We start from the raw sequence: 24726 nt of genomic DNA, 5'->3' as shown, positions 1-24726 counted from the left end.
CAGGTGAGAGTGGGGATCCCTGAAGCTGGTAGATAATGCAATCAATAATACCAAAATATTGACAGTAACTGCATTCATTCCAAAATAAAACATCTAATATCTGTGGCCAAAACATTAATCACTGATACTGTACTCTATGCTTTTGAATTGTCAGACATGTTTTGTTTTTTTATCAATGTACAGGAAAAACAAGTCTGTCAACTACATTTCAGAAGGTCACATAGAACAAAAATATGAGACATTTTTACAGAAATTGTAAAAAATGTAAAGCAAATGTTTTATTCTGTTCTTATGATTTGATAGCAAAATAATCACAATTGACACCAAGTTATTAACATGTATTTTGGATTCATATTGTATAAGTATACTTGAATCACCACAAACAAATATCCGCTGAAATAGGCATATATCCACAAGAGAACACAGGAGTAGCACCCATTGTCTACAGATTTAGGTAATGTTTAGCAATTAAGCGTAATATCAGCCTTTGCAGCAGCCATATTGGATTATCTTGAATCATGGCTGCCTGAAACTTGAGTTTTTCTGGTGTTATCGTGTGACCATTATCGGAGTTGAGTTAACAAAATGTTTTCTACCGTATATATGCTTAACAACAAAGAAATTAAAAGGAACATCAGTGCATTACATCCACATTACACACTGAAAACCTGTCTTCAGCAGCCATCCATACCATGGTGAGCATACATATGGAAGTTATACAGAGTCCTGAGAGGTTGATGGAAACCTCTCATTTTACTATGGCTGCCCATGCCGGTGACCCATACAGGTATTCCATCACCTTTAAATGGATCGGATCTTCTTCTTCTCAAAGAAAAGAACGTGCTTGTTGACTGCAGGGGAAAACAAGAGGATGTTCAGGATGTAAGATAAAATAACTCAAAACATCACACATACACATCCAAAAATGCAAGACTGTTGGTCAAATGACAACGCATCTTGGCTCCCATCGTGTTCTCTGGGTCATGCTACATATTGTCTAATCAGTCTAATGGACCTTATGCACGGAAAGGCTCTTTACTGTAGGTCAGGGGTTCCAAGACTTTTCCACGACAAGGCCCCCCAAATACCACTAGGTTCTGGCCAAGGACCCCCTTGATGTGTTATTAAACCTATCGACAATACTACGGCAAATGTAAAAATACATTAAGCTAATCCTAATAATTATTTTAGCCACAACCACTTCGCGATGGAGCATACAGTGTGTACAAATTGTATTCGGGGCTTTCTGCTATATGAGAGCTATCGCTCTACTATTATTCCAAGTCATTATCATGGGAAATATAATGTTCAGATATGGGTCACATTATTATAATGCCATTGTATAACAATCCTCATAGTAATAGGTATATTTTAAACTTTTCAAATGTATTTATTTGTCGCTTTTATTTTTCCTTCCAACTTGCTGAGGCACCCCCTCGCGGCCCCCGGCCCCCACTTTGAAAACCACTGCTGTAGGTAACCCATTTATTTCCGGTGGAGCGTCAGCTGTGCTGTAACGGCATCTTCTGTTATATTCAGCTCCTTACATGTTAATTCCAACACTGAATATCTTGTTGTTGCCCAATAATAACAATTTTAACACAGGCAGAAATCCTTTTACATCGTAACATGCTCATTCACTAGGTGCAACAACCAACCGGGTACGGGTAGACATTAATTACATTAACAATAGCGGCAGGTTTAAACACACCTGGCTCCACCAGAAAAGAATGAGTTGACTGAAGAGCCCAATTTCACTTCAAATACTTAAAGCAGTTTTTTTTTTGTCATTTTGGAGATTATGGGCCTGAATTCAAATAGTGGGCAAAGTGCAAAGTCTATCAACAAGCAACGTTCTTGTGCTTGAACTATAGCTATAGCAAAGTATTTAATTGTGTAAAAGCCAAGAGCACTTCAAGGACTCACGGGATATGAAAATAGCAAAAGTACTTAATGTGGAATGTAAGCCTACAAATATTGTGTTAAGAAAAATGCTCACCAAGTGGGTCATGTTTGCGCATGACCAATTTGTCCCGCAGTCGACCTCTTTTAGTATTGAAACAATAACCCGTCCCAGCAGCACTCATCATCTGCACTAGGATTGTCCTGAAAAAGTCAATCGTATAACTGAACTCAATAGCTTTCAAACCCTTGCTAAGCCTACTGGTAACATTAACTTACATTATGTTTTTACATACATAACATTGAGTTTAGATAGACTTACTTGGATTTGGCTTTAGCCACTGAAAAGTAAGAGGAGAAGCAAAATTTAAATGACAATGTCCAATCACACTGTAATAATAATAATAAGATTTTTTAAAAAGTGACCTGCTACCAGAACAAAAAGTGATACTGACTGTTCAAAATCTGACTTTTGAATCCATAGCTTATACAGTCGTGGTCAGATTTGTTAGTACCCTTCCACAAAAAACAGCCCCCTCAACTTTTCTCTAAAATAATTTGAAACTGACAAAAGTAAGTAACTGGCATTCATCAATGTTTATTCCATGTTTAATGGAACAGTCCACTGTTGTTTTCTTATCCATTCTTGAGTGTTTTTAGCTGTGTTTAGGTCATTAGGTCTCTGACACTGGGTGATGTGTTGGAGGATGCCTTCTTGTCTTTAGATTTCATAGTTTCCTTCACAGCTTCAAAGCACAGATTCAGAGAGTGATGAACTTTAAAGTTCGCCTTGAATGTTTGTTTTGACCATCTTCCAATTCGCACTGTGTCAATTTTCCTCTTGCAGCCAGGTCTAGAGAGCTTTAAAAAGATATCTTAATAGCCTAATATGTGTAACTGTAGTCACAGGAACCTCAAGCTGCTTGGAGATAACCTTTACCTTTGACGTGTTCTGGGTGCCTGTTTGCAAAAAAGCTTTCTACGGGCTCTACAATATATTTTCCACTTCGTACTGCATGATATTTGACAGTGATCTTTGGATAGGAACAATTCTGTGAATGTTATCTTGACACGAAACATTGGTAAGGTTACCATTAGACTGTGATAGAATAGGCTAGTTATGAAAACATCACTCATCGTGGATGCTGAATGAATTATGTTGACAGAAGTGTAACTTATCAAGGTATCACGAAGAAACTCTATATGTGTCACTTGTTCAATGTTCTCAGCTATCAGCAAAGATGAACGTTATAGATATAATATTTGACTCAATGTTAGCTACATGGAGACTTGCTAACGTTAATTAGCAGCTGACAAAGCCGTTTCAATTAGCTTAAAGGGACTTCAGTTAACATTGCAACAGCAACACATATGACAATGCATAGTGGTGTTATATGAATTAAAGACGTGCGAACTCACAGTTGACAGTTGTTAGAAACATTGTCGCTCATTCCTTGATGACCGCTGCGTCTCGTTGGACCACCATGAGCCACTAGATGAACGGAAGTCAGACTGCGACAGGGATGTATTACAATGTAACACACACTTCCGCTTCCAGTAATTTCTACCGGTGAACAAAATCAGAGGAACCAGCTGCCTGGAGTATTCTAGAAAACGTGCCTCGGACAGTAAGATATCCTTTGCCGGGGGAAGAACTTACAACACCTAAACTGTATTTATTCATTAACAGAGCAATCATGGCAAAGTGGGGCGAAGGAGACCCTCGTTGGATTGTGGAGGAAAGAGCAGATGCAACAAACGTCAACAATTGGCACTGGTAAGGGATCACTGTTAAACCGAGTCCATTCAAACTGGTTACATTTCAAGTGATGGTTGGGAAGCTGGGAATTTCGCGTTGCTAATGCTGACGTTAGCTTGGTTGATTTCCCCCTTTGCCATTTAATTTATTTTCTGATCAAGCCTAAATCTTCATGATTTTAATGTTAACTTGTGTGTTAATTTTAACGTAGCATTAACGTTAGTGTATTTTCACACATTAAGTAATTTCGAGAATGGTCTGCTATAGCTAGCTAGCTTTCTAGCTGTCATACTAGCCATGTCAACTTTGTAGGTGATATCTTGCTAGAATTTAAAGTTGTCAACGTTAGATTCATGCAGCTCAGTCAACTTTACTCTTTAGTTAACTACTTGAAAATAATACTGATTGGCATTACAATGGTTAACGTTCCCTCATCAGTAACTTAAGGCAAGTGCTTATCGATGCTTATCATTTTAAGACAAACCTGCTCACGTATTATACATGTATGTATGAATTAATGAATCGAGAATACATACATTTTTTAGGTAATCTCCTTCAGGCAACATAATCGGGGAGTGGTGGCAAACTTGGTTCCCTGTATTGCAGTAGCTTAACCGCGGCTTGTTCATAAGTGGGGTGTCTTTCGTTAGCAACCAGACACTGCAGTTCAGCTCATGGTAACAGAGATGCAACTGTCAGTGGGGTGTAAGCTAGCGTGGTCATTTTTTTTTTTAACACACGAATGGATTTTGCAGTAACGTTAATGGAAGCTCAAGCTAAAAACTGTTTTACAAATGCTATACGTTGAAAGAAAACGTTATCATGATATTCCATTTTTGTTTGGCTTTCACAATCTGTCGCGAAAGGATGACAGTTGGATGCATAGGCGTCAAGATTTGAACCAGTCCAGATGGTCATGAAGAAAGCAAAATGAATGTGTGCTAACGTTAATATGCAATGAAACGTTGATGCCAAGAGTAAAACTGCTGATTATGATGTGATGTGCTGAGAAATGATAGCCCTGAACAAATGCCCTTAGCAGTCAAGGGGAGGTGAAAGAGTGTATCTGAAAAGTATACACAAATCATTCAATACAGTCTATGATACAAATGCATACAAATGTTAAGATATCTCAAAATGATGGCACTATTCATTTTTGCACTACCACCATTCCACACACTCTACCATAGCACCTCATCATAATCAATGCATCACATGGTTAGTCCATACCATACCTTGGTAATCACTTCACATGTTCTTTATTTTTTACATTTCTGTGAGTGATTTGTATGTATGTGAGATGTGTATGTGTGTTTGTTGTGTTATGGTTGTATAAGCTTCTGGATGCCTAAAATTTCCCTTGGGATGAATAAAGTATCTATCTATCGACAGTTGTGCTCATAAGTTTACATACCCTGTACATACACATGCTAAAGTTGACTAAAAAGAGGAATAAAAATCATCTTTTGGAAATTGATCTTACTGCCTTAATTAAAAAAGAGGAAAAATCCAACATTTTCTTTGTCAATGAATAATGTATTGTAAATAAATAAACGTTCTGCCTTAAAATACAGAGGCCATTGTCCCCTTTATTTTTTTGTTAAATTCCCATAGAGGCAGGCTGATTTTTTAGGCCATTTATTTCATAGATCCAGGATACTATGCATCCTCAAAGTTCCCTTGGCCTTTGGAATTAAAACAGCCCCACATCATCACATACCCTTCACCATATCTCACGATTGGCATGGGGTACTTTCCATAAGATCATCTCTCATTGCAAATCAAACCAGCTATTAGGCTAACTGAAATAAAACCATGCCAATCTCTAGGTTAGTACACCTACTGTTATGTGTTAATATGATGACACTGCTCAATGCTTCATGCTCGGTTGCCTTCTCCTCTGTTGGTGTGGTCAGGACGGAGCGTAATGCCACCAACTGGTCGTCGGACAAGCTGAAGGAGCTGCTCCAGGGCGTGCGGGTGGAGAACGAGCATGGCTCATGTGAGGTGACGGAGGTGAGCAAGGTGGAGGGAGAATCCTCCATCAACAACCGCAAAGGCAAGCTCATCTTCTTCTACGAGTGGAACCTCAAGGCCAAGTGGAAAGGTGATACAGAAACACGCAACATTGCACACACAGAACACACACACACACACAGATACAAACACAGAGCGCATACAAACACACTCTCACTGAAAGCTAAATAGAACACACATGCTGAAATGGATCCTTGAGGTTGAGTAGATTATAGGAATTATGGGAACTGGCTCACTGCCCCCCACACACACACACACCAGCTTCCACAATTTCCCTGGGAATGAATAAAGTAAATGTATATAAAGTGTATTTATCTAGCCATTGTCACATTCACAAAAATTTTTAAGAGAATCAGCATTTTTTTTTCCTCACTGCTATCGGCACTCATGGCTGTGTTGTGCTAATAATACAATAGTCTTGTTACACTGCTCTAGTAATAATGTGGAATAAGGGGGGATGCTTACAGTAACTAATTAACTATTTTAAATCCTAACTAATTAAATCTTTTTAATAAACTATTTTTTGTAGGAATAACAACATCAGGGATCAAATGCAAAGGCCATATAGAGGTTCCGAACCTCTCAGATGAAAATGACATGGAAGACCTTGATGTAAGTTTGATTTATTGCTTCTGAATGACGGAATGAATCATGAATATTCTTGTCCGGATTTTTTAGCTGCTGCTATACTGCTTGTTGGTGTTATTTTAATGTGTGTGTGATGTTTCCGGGGGGGACACAGATTAGCGTGACGCTGAGTAAAGACCAGCCTGACACTCAGCTACTCACCCTCATGAAGAAGGAAGGAGCAGAGAAGGTGCGCTCTGCCCTGGGCAATTATGTCATCGCCCTCAAGACCGGTAAGGCCCTCCTACACACACACAAACATACATGCACATAGAAACACACACACACACACATAGATACACATAGAAATACATAGAAATACAAACACACACACACAGTGAGATACTTAGTGATTGTTTGTTAATTGATTACATCTTAATCTTTCATGGGTGTTTCCTCTGGCTTCCTGTTTTTTGTTGATGGTTGTGTGTCCTTTGGTGATTTTCAACTGTCAGCTGGTGCCTATAAGCAACTATATATGTAGTGTTCATATTATAAGTCGCTTTGGACACAAGTATCTGCCAAATACATAAAATAAATGTAAACATAAGCCCTTTAGTGAACAGTTTGCACAGCCTAAGGCTTTATGAGACATGATGATGGTACCTAAACAAAAACGGCTGAAATGCAAAATGGGGGCTATTTTTTCAAGTGTGGCATATTGTGCATCGCAGGTCAGCATTTGGCTAGTGAAGAGAAAGACTCTCCTTCAAGCATATTATGCAAACTGTGGTAATGATGATGAAGGTGGACTAAAAAAACATATGGTTGTGGGAATCTGCACAACTCGGCAGTATAAGAGAACAGAAGAGCTAAGCAAAGTTGCACCCGAAGTGGCAAAACATTCGCACAGTGGCACACAGACTTATTCAGCTCACTGTAGAGTAACACAGGAAGTGTACAGTACACAGTATACTGCATACTAAACTAAATATCCATACTAATTGCTTTTAAAGTAATTTCTAGCTAACTCTTACACTGTGTGTGTGTGTGTGTGTGTGTGTGTGTGTGTGTGTCCGTGTGTGTGTGTGTGTCCGTTTGTCCTTTAGAGTTCACCCAAGGCATGATCCTGCCCACCGCCAATGGCCTCAGTAAACAGCAATCATCTCAGTCCAAAGCCAAGGTGGACAAAACTCTGGTGGGTAATAAAGCAGTGAACAGGTTCACAAGTACACTTTTCATATATCTAGAGTCTGGTTCACAAGGACACTTGTCACATATCCAGAGTCTGGTTCACAAGGACACTTTTCACATATCCAGAGTCAGAATGCTTCTGAGACTGAAGTTGGCAGTAAGCCTGCCTAGCCCAGCACAAATATTTGAAGAGGCCACTTGCAAAAACAGCATTCCCCATTTTAACGATTTTTTCATAAATCAAAATTAAAATAATGCCTTCCAGGTAGGTATGTCTATCAACGGCAGTTGGGTTGATTAGGTTAATTTGATCTGTGTACCAGCTGCGGTTTGATTAACGTTACCTGGAATGGACAACAAAATGAATTTGCACGTCTGTAAAAATGGAGATATCTGTTTTTGCAAATGAACTCCTCATTAGTAGGCTTGGCACATCTGAGACTGCTGTGTATCTGCTCTGTGTGTTAATTCCTGTGGATGTGATCCAGATTGGTACCAACTGCTCGACTCCCGCACCCAACACTGGAGTGAAGATCCCCACCTGCAAATTCAGCATCAGGGACACCTTCATGACGTCGCCTGAAGAGCTGTACAGAGTCTTCATCAACCAGGAGGTACATACACACACATACACACATACAGTCTTCCTCACCCAGGAGGTAGCGTAGCACCAGACACAGGCCCCAGGGGTCTGCTGTTCACACTCGACCCCCTGTTGAAACAGCCCCTTCACACAATACAACACACACACACTCGCAATATGAAAACAGATGAGCATTTGTGTGTAAAAATGCATTTCTGCTAGTGGTGGATAATGCGGTAAGGAACAACATTGGGAGTGCTATTCCTACCAACTTTTCTCCAGTAGTTTTCCCATACACAGCCTCAATTGGAATTTATACCAGGAGCATTTTTTAAGTGTTTTTTAGCCTCTCTGATGGCCCGGTTGAAACCAGACCCTTCTCAGTCGTAACTGAGAGTGGGTCTGGGGAAGGTTCGTTCACGGCCCATTTCCAAAGGGCGTTCCCAAACGGACGCCGATCAAAATGCCTCGGACGCCAAAAAACAATCACAGCAACGAAAGAGACAGAGTGACGGAAACACACAATTTGCAACACTGTCTGGTTGTAGGGAGAAGCAGGAAGAATGAACCACTTTTTAATTAAACGTAGGCTAATTTACAAAGACATCGTGCCACACTGAAAGCTAATATTTTGTCACTAGCAATTTACATCTGCCCTCTGTCAAACACAATTGCATTTTCAGCTCTGAACAAAAACGTTCACGTTCAAACGAGCATTTTGTTTCATTAGTCCTTTCTGGCTGACCGGGACATATAAAGCAGGAATGGGGGACGAGAGACTGAAACGTTCAAAGCAATTATGCCGGAATTGTTTCAAGGCAAACACTGAAGTGTAGCATTCGAGTTATGCTCGCATAGCACACCAATTCAAAAGTAGCCTATGTGTTTTCTGTCTGCTACGTGTCCAGCCACTGTAGGCCTATAAATGAACAGAATATCAAACCGTTTTCAGTAGCCTACCACTGTTGCAGATATCACATAGCTATCCCTTACATACATGTTTGTACAATGTTGCATATTCCAACATAAGGAAGCAGTTAAGACATTTCTAACTCCCTGTCTTAAACCAACGTGATAGCAGCTTCAAACAAGCGGCAGCAGCCATCGTTGATGTTTTTTTTTTTTTTTTTTTTTTTTTTTTAAACCCGGCTTCTTTAACAAGGTGCGCTATCGTCAACGTGTAAAGCCCGCCTCAAGGGTTCTGATTGGTGCCTCGATCTAGGAAAATTGGCAATGGGCTAGAATGGGTTCTTGGCCAGACCGACTTTCAGAGCGAATCTCGAACTTGCCAGAAGTACGTCTGGGTTTTTCCCAGGCTACCTGTCTGACATCTGTCTATTTTACAGCAATAGAATTCCATTAGAATTTGTGTATCAGTGGTTTTGTGTGTTTTACGGCTGTTAAAAGGAGAGAAAAGTGTATTTTTACCCTTCGCTACTAAACACATTGTGGCTAGGGATGTCCCGATCCGATATTTGGATCGGATCGGCCGCCGATATCATATTAGCAAAAAATGTGGGATCGGCCTGCACGGGAAAATCCCGATCCAGTTTGTTTTCGAAACTCCGGTCCGTGTTTTCCAGCGCACCGATGTAGGTAATCCATTCCAGTTTTTTTCAGCTTTTCCCCCAAATCCGGTTCGCGTTTTTCAGCACACCTAGCGACCTGTCCAGCATCCCACTTGTCTGTGCATGTCCCACTAAGAATTTAAAGTTATCGAGCAAATATTTCATGTCACAATTGAATTAATATAGCATAAGGTTAACCGCGACCGCGAATGGCCGAAAGACCCTTACTATTAAGGCTCTTATGCATGTTGCTGCTGACAGCTTTGCCTGTCTAACGAATGTTATCTCGGCGATTTAAGATTGTTTGTGTAATGTATAGGCACAGCACGCACTTTAATTTCCCTATTTTTACAATCGGCTAGCCTAACAAACGCATTTCATTTCAAAAAGCAACGTGGTCAATCGCTAACAACTAAGTGCACCTAGGCCTACAACTCTACACATCCAAAAGGGTAGAAGCTTCCAGTAGGCGATCATAACTTTTTTTTTTACCTTCTGTGCATCGGCGCAGCCTACGACGATGTGAATTAGTGACAGCTGTTGTCGCGGTAAACTTAAGCTCCTGTCTCTAAATAGTGTAGATAGGCCTACGTGCTATGTTCCTTGATTTTCAGTAGGCCTAATAAATGCAGCCTGTAGCCCAGGTTACTTCAGCAAACCCAGACCAGTTGTGGCATCAGTTTCGCTTTTAAAACGCAACAGTGAGAGGCTTTTTAGCGCAGTCTCACTTATCATTGATGAGCACAGGAGCAGGCTGACACCTGAGCATGTTGAAATGATCACCTTTGTGAATAGAAGAAGAATCTCCCCATCATGCTCAGACTGCAGCCAGGGCAAACAGTAGACATTGAAGGGAGTATGGAGATGGAGCAGTAAAGTGTGGAGGAGATAGCAATACTGTAGAAGGCGTGACAGTTATTTGGGTTGTTATAGCCAATTCAGTGTGTGTGTGGTAATTTGACTATTTTCTACTTAGGTTTTGTGTGTGTTGCTTTTATATATAATTTTAGATTGTTTACAATATTGTTTACACTGATGGCTTTTTTAAAGGTGCCATGTGTAATGTCCGCCAAAAAATCAATTCATATTCCACATTTCATAAAAGATGGGGCAGTATACCTCCAGAAAGTGTGTTGGTCTACCCTAGAGTAACAACCAACACAAGTGTATTGCAGTTTGGCTGGCAGTTATGTTGCCCGCATACCGCCTCCCATGGCCGAAACTGGTATTATGACACCTGTCGGGCTGTGGCTAGTAATTTAGCATGCTAATTCAGGTTGATATCTCTGCAGCACTATACCTTGTCATTTTTTCAATGACACCATCGCCCTTATTTCTTCTCATTCTTTTGATGCATGTAGCTCATTTTTTGGATATTTTTACCTCAATTCTTACACATGGCACCTTTTAAGCCTTGGTTTACACTCTTGAGCAGAGCACTGATGCCAATTCAGTTTGTGTGGTTAATTGACTATTTATTATTTTGTGTTTATTTAACCCTGTTAAGAATAAACAGGTCAGCTGTGGATTATTCAAACTAACCTAATTAAGTTGGCTAGTTGTTCTTAAGAGTAAAACCCTTTTCAACATGAGTATAACAACAAAATAAGTAAATATCTTTAATCTTTAATACATGCTTGGATCGGCCGGTATCGGTATCGGCCGATACTAAAAGCTACAATATCGGTATCGGATCGGAAGTGCAAAAAGCTGGATCGGGACATCCCTAATTGTGGCATCACGCTAAAGACGGAGGCAATGTAAACTGATTAAGTTACGTTTCACCCTTCTTTCTTGTGGTGTGAATTCCCAGTCAGTGTGACCAGTAGCCTTCTACACTGGTGCGTTAGCTTCAATTGAGCCCCTGCTTTGAATCTTCACACAGACTGAGACAACATGCAAATTAATCAGCATGTCCGCATGTATTAGGATATTTTTTTGTCTTTAGCTTTAGCGCTGTGGACAGAGAAAAGAAGCTCCGTACCACCTCTGCATGCCCTTTGGTAACCTGCTTACATCAGGGAGGCAGCATGACGCTGTTCACGCATTATGTGAACATTATAACCCGTTACCATGGTCACTGAAAGAAATAAACAAGACACTTGTCACCCTCTCACTGAGGCTGTTGCATTGGGAAAGCAAAAGTCATTCACCGAAAAGTGCCTGTGATTATAGGGCAAGGGATTATGATAACGCGTTGTTGGCGTGAAGTCGGCATTGTGTGCTAATGTTCCTGACTGTGTCTCTCTGGTTGTGTGCAGATGGTGCAGGCCTTCACACATGCGGCCGCCGTGGTGGAACCCGTAAAGGGCGGGAAGATCCGCATGATGGACGGCAATGTGATGGGGGAGTTTCAGGAGCTGGTGAGGTCACTTCCGGACATCGTAGTAACCGCCATTTAAAAAAGTGCATCTCAAAAAAATCGAATATTGTGGAAAAGTTTTTCATTAAATAGTATTTTGAGATACTTGATTTTTAATTTCCATGAGCTGTAAGCCCTAATCATCAAGATTAAAACAAAAATGGCTTGAGCTATTTCACTATATGAAATATCTCTGAAATATCTCACTCTTCACACTATGTTTAATGAATCTAGAATGCACCTGTAGATTAATACAGACTACTGAAGCATGTTTTTCCTTTTGGCAGGTTCCTGAGCAAAAGATTGTGATGAAATGGAGGTACAACTCCTGGCCCAGTGGTAAGACATTTACCTTAAAAATTCTCCACAGTGAGATCTCTTTGTGTAAGATCATCTCTGCCATCTAGATATCAGTTATATAATCTATTCTATATTCAAGGTTTTTTGTTTTTTTTCCGTTTGTTTGATTGATAGACTTACCTTTCAGTAGTCACAACAAGGCTTTGGTCCCTCCAGACTGTAAAGCATAAACAATTAACAAATGGCCTGAAATGGGCGAGCTGTAATTGTACCTTGTAGCTTCCTCTCATCTGGTCCAGTAAACGTCCTTTTGGCGCCGAAAGGGGTGGGATATGTGTAGACAACTGACATATTCACCTTGTTCAGGCGGCAGGTATTGTAAACCAAAACGAGGCTACAGGGTACACAAACCACAGGATTGTTGTGTTCTATGCATTCGCCAGTAGGTGGCGAAAATGCATTAATGATAATATTCAGTGTACCCTGAAGCCTCGTTTTGGTTTACACAATGGCCGCCACCTGAATAAGGCAAAGTGACGTTTCAAACTAACCCCGTACATTTCTATGGAGGATTCATTGAGTGCTGTGTCTCCTCATTAGAACGTCTCTGAGTAAACTGCCTTCTCTGCTCGTTTGCCTCTGCAGAGCACTATGCTACCATCACGCTAAAGTTCGCGGACCGAAGCGGGGAGACAGAACTGACCATAGAGTGTCGGGCTGTGCCGGAGAGCGAGGAGGAGAGAACAAAGGAGGGCTGGTACCGCTACTACCTTCAGGGCATCAAACAGACGTTCGGCTACGGAAGCCGGCTCTATTGAACAGATGGCCGGCTATACCCGGCTCTACTAAACAGAGCAGCCTTTTCTCTCTCTCTCTTGTTATTTCCTTATTTCTTCTTTTTCTTTCTTTGTTTTGGTTTTTTGTCACGCACAGAACAAAAACTCGACATCAGAAAGCCACTCTGCTGAAGAACCAACTTGGCACCATCTCGTACTGATTGGTTTTTAATTTTTCACTTCATTTTTCCGTTATCATTTCTTGATCCTGATGTGCAGAAAGAAGGGGTGAGAACTGAATTTGTAGAACTTTCAAAGACAAGAAGAAGATGGAAGAGAGTTGTTAAATGTTCATGAATTATCTCTTGTTTGAGTGTGTGTGTGTGAGTGAATGAATGAATGAAATAACTACGTTTTAATTGCCGCATGGTCTCATCGTGCTCAGGTCACCTGTATAGCCAGTGCAAGGTCAGGGTGGACTGTGCCTTCATGGATTGAAGAGTTCCGACATGTTCCATAAGGATTCTTAAGTTCATACTGTAACTGTTTTAAGATGTAAAGAGGAATGGCAAAAGAATAAAAGTAAAGGGAGAACTTTGCAACCACTTAAAAAAAATGTTTCATTTTGACAGTAATATAACAGAACAGAGCATGAAAACAGATTGGCTGTGTGAATGGTGCGTATGTCTCAGTTTCACACTCATATTTTCAGCATCGCTCGTTTTATGGATTGAATTATGTAATTTATACTGAACATGTGTTTTAAATGTGCTGACCACTGGTAAGGAAACTCTTAAAGGGGATTGCTTGTGTCAAGCACCCATCAGCGAGAGGCTTCAGTGGAGGCTGTATTGAATTGCTGTGCATTGTAAACTAAAAGGCATCATGCTGTAAAGTGTAGTCCTGTATATCTTGATTGGCTTGGTATGGCAAAGCCCTCATGTCCTGCCAGTGTGTATTGGCTGCGTCGCCCAGGGAAGGTTTTTTTTTTTTTACTCCAGAGGTTGAACGTGCAGGACAAGAAAAAGACAAAAGACCCAAGCGATGTGTCTTCACTCATCTGCATCGAAAACTTTGCAACAGCCCTCTGCTGCGGAACTGTCACTTATTTATGTTTTTTTCCACTGAAGTATTCATCGGTAGCACAACACTTTGTAACCTGTTAAAACCTCATTGATTTCATATCAATAAAGTCATCCTTGCAATTCCCTTGCCTCTGTAAATAATATTTTCCTAAGTGTGGGTGCAGTGACCACCTTGAGTTTTACTGCACTCACATTCTGAGGGCTGTACTGTACAAGGAATAATGATGACTTCAAGACATGGCGCTGTACATTTTAATGTACAATATATGCATAGTTCAAACAGGAAATAGACAAAAGAGCCACTAAGATGTGTACAGGAATGGGTAACTCATGAAAATCTGAATAAAGCTTTTGAATTATGAACCGGTGTTGCTTGCATAACTCATCACACACAATGCAAACAAATTCATGATTAAGCCAACTGATACATCATTGTTACCTTCATGAAATTTGGCAACCACAACCACATAGTATTCTCATTCATAGATATGGTGCTGATGATAATCGATATTTGTACCACTTGTAAAGGAGCCAACAAAAGCATAAATAAATAAATAGATACACCCTGGACTTTACACTGATGACATTTTCCCCATTCAACATCCAGAAAACATTATAAGTTACTTACTTACATATTATATACACATATATACACACACACATATATATCACATTATTAAACTTTCATCCCCACAAATAATAAATCACCAATATTGAAGTTCAAAACCAAAATTACTGTTGGGTCTTCACCGCAGTTCAAACATCAGTTTCCAGAGATGCTTACGGGAAAGATAACATCATGGATAGTAAACCTGCAGTCAAAACTTGATATTTATGAAAAGTAATAATAATGTCTACAAACTCGCTTTGTATGAGCAAAGTCTTGAGAATAAGAATGGCTCTACCTGTAGGTTAGGAAGACGTGTCCATAACTATGTATCCAAACAGATGTACAGCTCTGACTCCTAGAGGGGCAAACAGAGGAAGGGAAGCATGAGAGGATTCCTGTCTGAATGAGGCTATATATGGCCTTACAAAAAAAACCAGGTACTGTAAGTCTTAAGTCTAACTAAAACTAATTTAATAACAAGGCAAATCTATTTACAAATCTTGCAAAATCCTAAGCTCAAACATAGGTGGATCAGCTCAATGTTCCCACACCTCACATGATAGCTTAAGTTTATGCTTTGATCGTCATTCAAATTAGGGCCCATAGAGTGAGTTGTAGTAGTATTCATATAGAATCAGTGTAATTGCAGCAGTAGGCTCTGTTGCTTAAATAAAAAATAAAAAAACTGGTATAAAAATTGAGCACATACACTGGAGGAGTTGTCGTCATAGAGAGGCTCTCGAATGGCCAACTTCGACTTAGGAGCCTCTTCCATTTTAGATGGCTTTGCTTTCACAGGAATATCCTGCCACCTCCGCCTGCAAAACAGTTTAGCCATAAACTCCATCTAGTAGGCTACCCCTTGTCAAGAGCAACAATCCTAAAGTCAGTTGCTTTGACGTGTGGGTTGATTCTAGAAAAGAATATTGGAGAATAAAAAGCCTATAGATTCATCAGCATAGTCAAGTGCAAATATTAGGCTATAGGCATCTGTGAATAAAAGTAAACAAACAAAAATCTTTTTCTCTTAAAAGTGTGTCTTAGGCACTGCAGTCACTTTCTTCTTTTGTGCCCCACCTGTGCTGTGACCAACTCCCCTTCTCTTGGCTCTCTTTGGTGGATGAGGTGGCATAGGCCTGATCAGCTAAGACCCTTAGGAAATCAAATGTCCTCTCGGAGTCTATGCACTGCTTCCTGCAGACCACAGAAGAAGAAGATCACACACACACAGGTTGGCAGATATTGACAGTTGACTGACTAACAGTGATGGGCTATTTGCTATTCCAGCTCTTCCCGGAAGTTACAGTGATGATGAATCCATTGGGATTAATTGATGGTAAACTTACACGTGGTTAACTGATAGAGTTCGGCTATGCCTTGATTGTGTGATGAGGTTGGCCTTGGTGAGAAGGGACCTCAGAAACATCTCCAAGACTTTAGCTAGGGCAGACGTTTAGGTGGCACAGCTCAAAGCGCACAGTTTGCTGCTGAAGATAACATACAGATTATGCAAAGGATACAAATAACTACTGGCACGGCCATGGCCATTCGTCCCACCTCGGTGTCCTTCTGCATGATCTTCTTAATGCGACCCTGTCCAGCGTAACACAAGCCAGGTGAACGTAGGTGAAAAAGCATCCGAGCAGACATGGTAGCCTATTCATTTCAAGCCTTTGCTAATAAAACATTTTCTAAGGTGGTTTACTTACAGGCGGAAATCGAACATTGTATCGTCGTTTTTTTCCAGGCATTTTAAATTTCCCCCTTGGAGTTGCTAATTGTTTTCGCATTTTGCTTGATGGACGTTGTGACCTGCTTATATTTACCTGTCACAGGAAGTAAATGGAAAAGAAGAAATCGGGCTAAAGGCCCTATTCAACATATTCGACACGTTCCTGGGTGTGCTCAGTCTGCAGGTGGAACAATATGGCAAGCCTAGGCCTACAATATCTAATGTGTGATTTGGTGGAGTCAGTTTGCGAAAAATAAATACCCTAGGCCTATATTTTTAGCTGGGTACGAAAATGCTTTTTTGAATTTACCGTGGCTGTGTATGTTTTAGGTTACCAACGAAAAAAATATGCCTACATTTATTTTATTGTCTGAAGGTTTATTAGATAGGCATAAAACGGTGTGAATGACAATGGACATTTACATTTTGGGTTACATGATGGCCTAGGCCTACTTGTTGAAAAAAGACCTGTGGCAAACAATTATCAGTAAACAACTTGCTACAGAACTTTTAATATTATATGCTGCCCAGGGATGTAGTGGTAAAATAAGAGGTGGGTAAACTATGAATTGTGTGATCACGGTGAGGTGGACTGCGCCATGCGATATTGGATTTTTTTGGCATTTAGGACATTGGCATTTGGTTCATAGAGTGTTGATTAGTGTACATATTGTGAATGTGGCTAATACAGTGTGACTTTTGAATAAAAGTTGCGGTTGGTGAATAAACTCTTGAGAGGTGGATAAACTCTATTTCTGACATTTCAGAGGTGGATAAACTGCGTTTAGCCTCCACTACATCCCTGATGCTGCCATTAACTTCACTTTTTTCACATTGTCAAAAGCAGACTATGTCACCCTGCCATGTTATACTCTCTAAATAAATCACCCCTAGTCTCTGATAGTCCATCTCTGATCTAAAAGTATTTTACAAAAAAATACATTAGCGCTTCAACACAACAGAGCAGTTTTAGAGAAGCTTATAGCATGGAACAGGTGAAAACACTAGACTTAATTTACACATTGACAAGTACATAAATGGTTTCATCAAACCAATGGTGGTGGTTTGGAACTGTTATTGTTTTTGATGGATGTGGTGCAAAAGAACATCTTAGATTGTGTGTTCATTCATTCCCACAACAACCTCCCCATTTGGCATACCCCACATAAAGCTGACAATGTTGAGGCAAGGAAAGGCAAGGCAAGTTTATTTACATAGCACATTTCATGCGCAGGGGTAATTCAATGCTTTACATAAACACAGCAGAGTAATAGTACATAAAAGCATAAAGGGGCTATAGTTTAAAAATGTTTTAAAAGTAATCATTAAAAGATATAAAAACAACATAAAATTATTAAAAGAGAGTACAAAACAACAAATTACTTAAACACAGTGAACAACTTCACCTTATGCTTCATATGAAACTGCAAGCAGTAAAAGGAATGATGAGCACTCTGATTAATCGCATAAAAGCATGAGAAGGCAATAGTTAAAAGGGGAAAAAAAACTTTATAGTGATTGTAGTCAAACACTCAGTGAACAGCGGCATTCTTTGTGTGCGCACACATTTCCTTTCAGGGCCAAAATGCCCAACCAATAGGGCCCAATAATCCCGGTAGAGTAATTAAAACCCAAGTAGAGTAGTTTACACCTTAATACAGCTTCAGAGAAGCCCGGTAGAGCTGTAACGCCCGAGATAGAGCTGTTACGCTCTCAGAGGCTATACCCGTTCTGTCTATTCTGTTCACTGTTCACTACTTCACTGACTCCCCCTTTATCCAGCCCCAGTACTTCACGGAACAATAATACTCACCCCGAAGAGTGATCCGTGAACTGGTTAATGAGGATCTTACCACTTGAATTTTGGACTATGCCAAATAGTAGTAATCAGTTCAAAGATTCAAAATTTGTAACTCACTGATAATGATCCTAGTCAAACACCCAGGGAACAGCAGCACTCTTAATGGATATTATTGAAGTAACCCCATTTGTGCGGGCATGTCCCATGTCATAAGAACATCAAATGGTATGTCATGAACTCCAAAGCCTTTGTTTTAGGTGAGACCATCAAGAAATGCATGTCATTGGGTTGACCCCTAGAGGGCAGACCAGGCATGAATGAAATCTGGCAGGGGAGTAGTGCAAGCAAAATAAGTCGGATCTGCCCTTTCATGATATTGGTTCATCCTTGGACCATGCATGCTAACAACAACAACTCGCATTACAGTATGTAGCGCTTCATCAAGGCACCCAAAGCACTTTACAGTGAAGGGGGAACCTCACTAACCACCACACATGTGTAGAACCCACCTGGGTGATGCATGGCAGCCATTATGCACCAGAACGCTTACCACACACCAGCTTGAGGTGGAGAGTGAGGGAATGAATGACTAAGCCAATTACACTGCTACACAAAATGTCTGTCTAGGAGCGCTTCCTGGACTCAAATTTGTTTGTTTGAGGTGCTCTTTGGATGGGAAAATGTAGATGAGAAAAAAGATGTGAGAAAAAAAAGAATAAATGAGGACCTTGACTTCAGAGTATTTATTGAAATTGTTGTTTGTTTGTGTTTTTTGTTTGTTTGTTTTGGGTTCACTCTCTACATATTAGTTTTTAATCTGACAATAATGTGTCTGAATGTTGACTTTTCCGTATGCGTGGTTGAATATACAACATTTATTTCTCACAGGGGTGTAAGGATTATACCTGCTGGTGGTTGTATACTCTTACACTTGTCACCTGACTAGCACATCTGCAATGTGGAGAGTCCTGTTTGGTTGACTTATTATTAAAAAAAAACCTCTCCTTTCCTGTTGAGAACTGTTTGACTCCTTGATGAAGGCTTGTTTGCCGAAACGCGTCGGAGTTTTTTAAAGGTTTACACTGTAAATGTAACCAAGCCAATAAATAAAGGCTTTTAAATCTTTGATAATTGAGAGTGCCTTGGAATCCCCTGTTTTTTTATCATCTACACTGCTACACATTTCGACCAAGTTTCATGGAAATTGTGCCAGTAGTTTTTGCCTAATCCCAGACAGATGAACAGACAAACCTTATCTTCGGAGGTAATAAAAACATGTGCCACAATTATTGGAACCCCTACACAATCTTATACAAAAACAAATTTATCTGAAACTTTTTTATTTTCATTTATAATCAACTTAACTTAATCTGTGTGTCTATGAACTTTAAAACAGTAATTCATGACTTCTTGTGTCACAAAGGTAACACAGAGGTCAGAGGTCAAATGTCCTAGTCATTCTACAACATGGGAAAGAAAAGAGAATACACAGTTCAAATAAAAAAAGGGAAAGTGAGTTGATCTCTGTAAGTCAGGGAAGGGCTATAAAATAGGTACTCGCCTGGAAATTCTCATATTTATTTTAGAATCAACTGGAAATGTGACACACTTGATTGGACAGGGAGCCATGTTGTCCCCTGTCCACAGTGATGGTGAGAAGAAATACCAGGACAGTTTAAATCAAAATCTGTCTCTGCCAAGACACTAAGGCCTCTATCGTGCACCCGGCGCAAGGTGGTGCAAAGCGAAAAGCAAAGTGTATTCTTATCTTACACTCAATAAATTGTAACCCGCCTCTGTGTTCCTGCGGTGCATGAGCAAAGTAGCATGAAGAACTGGCTCTGTTGGTGTTTTTTTTTTTCTTTCTGCAGAGCTGTCTCACTAGTTGGCTTAGATATTCTCCCACTGTCTGATATCTGATTGTCTGTGTGTTGTGGTTGTGTTGATGCATAGTTGTCAGTGCACAATGGCTCTCTGGTTTATGCTTTGGTAGAGATGTAGAATTCTGGGGTATTCTTACTGTATTCTGATGTGTTCATATGTTACTTCTGTGTGTAGTATACAACAGGGAGAGGTTCATATTATTGTACATAACTGTGCCTTAGGCCTGTGTAGGCTACCAGCAGGAAGGTCATACAGGCCGATGTTTAGGAACATCCGAAGGAACATCAGTGATAACATGGGCCGAGGGAGACAGCATGTCGGCCTGTTCGGGCTAGTATCTCCATCTGGCCAGAGCCATTTTTTGTTCACTGGTTGGCACCTGCCACGTTGGCATGATTGACGTTTGTATGTTTTAGTATAACAGACTTTGTCTTAGGTTTTGACACGGAGATGGATCGAGGAAGCGACCCGAGGAGCATTTTCTGTCAGAAGGCTCAGCAGCCGCTTCTAATAACAACCACAACTGTTAGACTCTGCACAGTTTTACTGTTTGAGACTTAGCCTGTGTTCTGTTATTCATTGTTGTACCATCTACAATAAATCATCATCTAATCGCCGATCCTGATCCTGCCGTCAAGTTTTATTGACCATCTTCAATACAAACATTAGAACTAAAACACAACACAACAACCAGAGAATCCAACAGAGAGTATGGCCTTTGCTTTCTCTAACGAGTGTATGTGTTTGTGTGGCTTAATGCGGTCAGTCTTTCTTCAGTTATAAACAAATTACTTTGTGCTTCTTTAATGCACATCAGTAGCAGTGATGACGAGGGACAGAGTACATCTCTGTATTATCAGAGTTGTAATTTCTTTGGGTAAAACATGCTGCATTGCACTGTTGGCCATTACCTTCTTGTCACAAACTCACAGTACAGACATAAAGTTGGTGCTGTAGGTTGGCTTCTGTCTTTTTTTTTTATCAAGGTCAGTGGTAACATTTCTTTCTTTAAGGACTATGACCCATTCATCCACAGCATTCGAGGGATCAAATAGCAATACATGAATATGCTTGTTTTCATTTATTTCTCATTATTTTGAAGAGAAAGTTTCATTTCTCTAACCACAGAGCCCTTTTCCATGTTACCTCAGTCCATTTTAAACAAGCTCAGGTAAGCCCAGATAAGACGGTGATATTTTTTGTATCATGTCTCAATACAATTTTGGCTGCAATTTTTTAATTGAGTATCAAATTGTGCACATAGAAAATGGTTATGTTTTCCTGAGCCCATCCAATGCCATGTCTGGAAACAGGTCTGGTGTTGATGCAGTGCCATCTGATCTAAAAGACCACAGATACCCAATTTGTTTTTCAGCTCTTTCCCTTGATTGCAAAGATTTCTCTGGATTCCCTGAATGTTTTAATAATATTGTGTCCTGTAGATGATGAACTCCTCAAATACTTCACAATTTCATGTTAAGAAGCATTACAATTACATCGTTTCATCATTTGTGCACACAGGTTTACACAGAGTGATGCATACCCCTACTGTATCTTTACTTCTAAGAGACCCTGCCTTTTTGGGAGGCTCTTTTTCATACCCAATCGTGTTGCCACTTACCCTAATTAGTTGTGAAACATTCTTCCTTTTGTTTTCTTTATCATTACACAACTTTTCCAGCATTTTGTTACCCCTGTCCCAACTTTTTTTGAAACGTGTTGCTGGTATCAAATTCAAAATTGCCATATATTTTCCATGAAATAGTCAAAATATGTCATATTCAACATTTGATATGTTGTCTGTGTCCTTTTTGCAACTAGTATGAGTTTAAGAGATTTGCAGATAATTACATTTTGGTTTTATTTACATTTTACACAATGTCCCAACTTTTTCTGTTTTGGGGTTGTATAAAGTGCATATCCGGGACTGCCAGTGGAAAAAAAACAGGTGTTTATCTGTGCTATGAACATGAATTTGTAGATGATGCCAAAAGTAGATCGGTGACCTTGTCCATTTGTGAAGTTGTGTAACTCTGTTGTTGTGTTACCCTATACGAGGTCAGAGGTAGTGACATATCCCTGTCCCTGGACCCCTCCAGACCACACCAAGTTCCTCCTGTCTCCTGTTTAGCCTGTTACTGGAGCTAATTGGGCCATATGGATGGGTGGCTCAGTGAGTGTGTTTGATTATGTTGTGTGTTGTCTTTGCCTATATTGGGGGCAGCTGTGGCCTACTTCGGGCTTGTAACCGAAGGGTTGCCGGTTCGATCCCCGACCAGTAGGAAAAATGTGGGTGGGGGAAGTGGTTGAGCACTGCTCTCCCATGCCCACATCCACGGCTGAAGTTCCCTTGAGCAAGGCACCTGGTGCCCGATGTTGTAGTTCCACACACTAAATGTGTTGTGGTTCTATATATGTTGCTATATGTTGAACGAGACTCAACATAAGATCATTGATGAGCACCATTTAAGTGTGTCTATCTTGCTATGTTCTTACCTTAGCTATCAGCATGTCTTTATCTGTTTGTATGTATCCAGTATCTGAGTATTTGTTTCCAAATTGTGTGCCAATCGATTGGTCCGCCTATCTGTCTGTCTAGCTGGCTGGCTGTGTGGGTGGGTACTCCAGGCACCAGTCACAGCTCTCAGTCTGTCCAGTCCGGTCTGTTGTGCGACTCCCTAGCCCACGCTTCCGTGACCAGCTAGTCATCGTCCTGTTGCTAAAGCAGAAGCCAGCACTTATCTCTGCAGATAGATAGATAGATAGATAGATAGATACTTTATTGATCCCCATGGGGAAATTCAAGGGTCTCAGTATCATACAGACATCACACACAACATGCACTTACAGCAGAAATGGTAAACATAAGTATAAGTATAAACATATAACTAAACTCCACTGTACAATAAAGACAGTAGAAGATAAGAAAGATAAATTAAATTAAGAAAGTCCAATGTGCTTGAGGCTGATCAAGGCACACGTCGGCCATAGGCCTGGAGCCCTGCCGGTGCTCGTCCAGCAGCCAGCTCTCACTGTGCACACTGCCTACCTCCCTGCGTCTGTGGCTGGGCAGCGGCGGCCCCAGAGGCCCCCGGCGTGGAGCCCCATCTGCCCGGAGGTCCCTCGGGTTCCCTGTCCAGCCGGAGCATCCCGGCCTGCAAACGGTACTCCCTGGTGGGGCTGCTAGGGAGTCGAAGGTCTGGGCACCGCCCTGGGGCAAGCCCCTTCCAGCCCACCGCGAACACTGCCACCACCGCCACCATGCTGAGCGCGGTGGGGCACTTGCACTACCACCCACACATGATGCCCCACGCTTGGGTGTCTGCAGTGGGACGAGATCTTGTAGTGCAGGTGAACTGAAACTAATTCACGGATTGGGATAAATGCAGAGACCAAATTTCCCTCACGGGATCAAAAGAGCATATATACTATATACTTATACTTAAACACGTATGAGTGCACACATACCTACATAATTATACATTTTACACAGATAGTGATGAGGAATATCTTTTGTATTGTCCTTGTGTATAATTATACTGGTGTGTGTGCGTGTGTGCGTGCGTGTGTGTGTGTAGATAGTAGATACGAGTCAGGTGCTGGAGGTGATTAACATGTCCAAGCGGAAGGAGCTACAGTGGCCTGACGAGTGTGTGAGGCCACCCTTGAGACGCATCTACTGGACTGAGGCATGTGTGAGGCATGTGAGGCTTCTTTTGCTGCCAAAAGAGAGAACACTGACGCCCCTTAGCCAATCAGACCACTGAATGGGCTACAGCCTATCTGGACTTACGGTCTGTAGTCACTCACAACACAGAATGTGCTTTGGTCAATCAGGAGACTGACAGAGCCTTCAGCCAGTCAGGACACTGTAGTGGCCATGGAAGTAAAAGGGCCGTAGCCAATCCAGAGACCAGGAACAACCTATCAGTGCACTGACTGGATGTTTTTTGGAGGCCTGTGGCCAAACTGAGAGGTTACAGCAAGTCAAGAGCCTAAGCAGTAGTTGGTCTTTGCCACCTGCCAAGTTACAGCGAACCGGGTCACCAAAGAGCTGTAGCCAATCAGGAACCTGAAGGGACTCTAACCAATCAGGTGTTCTGGGTCAGTAGATTCTGCACTCTGTTGTTTTTCCACTACACCTCCCCTGGTCTAACTCCACTCCTGGAACATTTTGCCCTGTACATCACCCTTCATCGTAAAACTCTTTTAATAGCGTGTTAGGTTAGTTTATATGATCCAGGGCCAGCGCGGCAAAGGCCCTGACTGCGAAATGGATTTGGGCCGGTGAGGGGCCGTACCGGTCCCAGGGCCCACTGCCGTGGGGGAGCCGTTCACGGGCATGTCCGTTTACGCAGCGTTGTGTCATGTCAGGTGGATAGGGTCACTGTTTAATAGTGCAGTGCAATCGGTTTATTGGCAGGGGACTAGTCTAGTCCAGTGATGGCTGGCACCCCAGGTAGTCTAGCATGAGCGGCACAGTGTACAGCTGGGCAAAGTCCCATGAGGGGCTTTAGACCAGGTCAGCTATTTCAGTGATTTTTGCAGTCATTCCATGTTATTTAT

At 41.1% G+C, this 24726-nt stretch overlaps 3 protein-coding genes across 4 annotated transcripts; 1 reads left to right on the top strand and 2 right to left on the bottom strand.

Moving 5' to 3' along the window:
* Positions 1–253: 253 nt before the first annotated feature.
* mrpl33 (mitochondrial ribosomal protein L33) lies at positions 254–3433 on the bottom strand. The gene is made up of 4 exons (XM_042072098.1): positions 3322–3433; positions 2225–2243; positions 2000–2106; positions 254–851 (listed from the first exon to the last, which is right to left on the bottom strand). The coding sequence occupies exons 1-4, from the start codon at positions 3341–3343 to the stop codon at positions 802–804; spliced, it is 198 nt and encodes a 65-aa protein (XP_041928032.1). The 5' UTR covers positions 3344–3433; the 3' UTR covers positions 254–801.
* Positions 3434–3461: 28 nt separating this feature from the next.
* Positions 3462–14256, top strand: ahsa1b (AHA1, activator of heat shock protein ATPase homolog 1b). The gene is made up of 9 exons (XM_042072092.1): positions 3462–3679; positions 5578–5768; positions 6228–6310; positions 6441–6558; positions 7375–7463; positions 7948–8073; positions 11872–11973; positions 12260–12311; positions 12918–14256. The coding sequence occupies exons 1-9, from the start codon at positions 3600–3602 to the stop codon at positions 13088–13090; spliced, it is 1014 nt and encodes a 337-aa protein (XP_041928026.1). The 5' UTR covers positions 3462–3599; the 3' UTR covers positions 13091–14256.
* Positions 14257–14377: 121 nt separating this feature from the next.
* LOC121692987 (dr1-associated corepressor) lies at positions 14378–17715 on the bottom strand. Of its 2 annotated transcripts, none has more exons than XM_042072096.1 (7): positions 16453–17715; positions 16264–16336; positions 16090–16183; positions 15821–15937; positions 15453–15561; positions 15039–15098; positions 14378–14945 (listed from the first exon to the last, which is right to left on the bottom strand). In XM_042072096.1, exons 1-6 carry the CDS (start codon positions 16531–16533, stop codon positions 15066–15068), a joined length of 507 nt encoding a protein of 168 aa, XP_041928030.1. In that variant the 5' UTR covers positions 16534–17715; the 3' UTR covers positions 14378–14945; positions 15039–15065. The 2 variants fall into 2 exon arrangements, with proteins under 2 accessions (XP_041928030.1, XP_041928029.1); XM_042072095.1 differs by having other exon boundaries at positions 14378–14912.
* Between the last annotated feature and the right edge of the window lie 7011 nt (positions 17716–24726).

The sequence above is a fragment of the Alosa sapidissima genome, chromosome 19, assembly GCF_018492685.1.
Source record: "Alosa sapidissima isolate fAloSap1 chromosome 19, fAloSap1.pri, whole genome shotgun sequence".
In the NCBI taxonomy this organism is placed as follows: Eukaryota; Metazoa; Chordata; class Actinopteri; order Clupeiformes; family Clupeidae; genus Alosa; species Alosa sapidissima.
The sequence above is the reverse complement of the archived record's forward strand: the minus strand, read 5'-3'. Positions and strand labels throughout refer to the sequence as shown.

Bases quoted from the DNA above. Each gene is read 5' to 3' on its own strand.
- mrpl33 (XM_042072098.1), bottom strand. From the start codon at position 3,343: ATGTTTCTAACAACTGTCAACT. The intron at 852-1,999 runs GTGAGCATTTTT...TTTCCCCTGCAG, and splicing joins GCGCAAACATGACCCACTTG to TCAACAAGCACGTTCTTTTC.
- ahsa1b (XM_042072092.1), top strand. From the start codon at position 3,600: ATGGCAAAGTGGGGCGAAGGAGACCCTCGTTGGATTGTGGAGGAAAGA. The intron at 3,680-5,577 runs GTAAGGGATCAC...TGGTGTGGTCAG, and splicing joins AACGTCAACAATTGGCACTG to GACGGAGCGTAATGCCACCA. The intron at 5,769-6,227 runs GTGATACAGAAA...TATTTTTTGTAG, and splicing joins CCTCAAGGCCAAGTGGAAAG to GAATAACAACATCAGGGATC.
- LOC121692987 (XM_042072096.1), bottom strand. From the start codon at position 16,533: ATGCGAAAACAATTAGCAACTCCAAGGGGGAAATTTAAAATGCCTGGA. The intron at 15,938-16,089 runs GTAAGTTTACCA...TGTGGTCTGCAG, and splicing joins ACTCTATCAGTTAACCACGT to GAAGCAGTGCATAGACTCCG. The intron at 15,562-15,820 runs GTGGGGCACAAA...ACTGTTTTGCAG, and splicing joins GGGAGTTGGTCACAGCACAG to GCGGAGGTGGCAGGATATTC.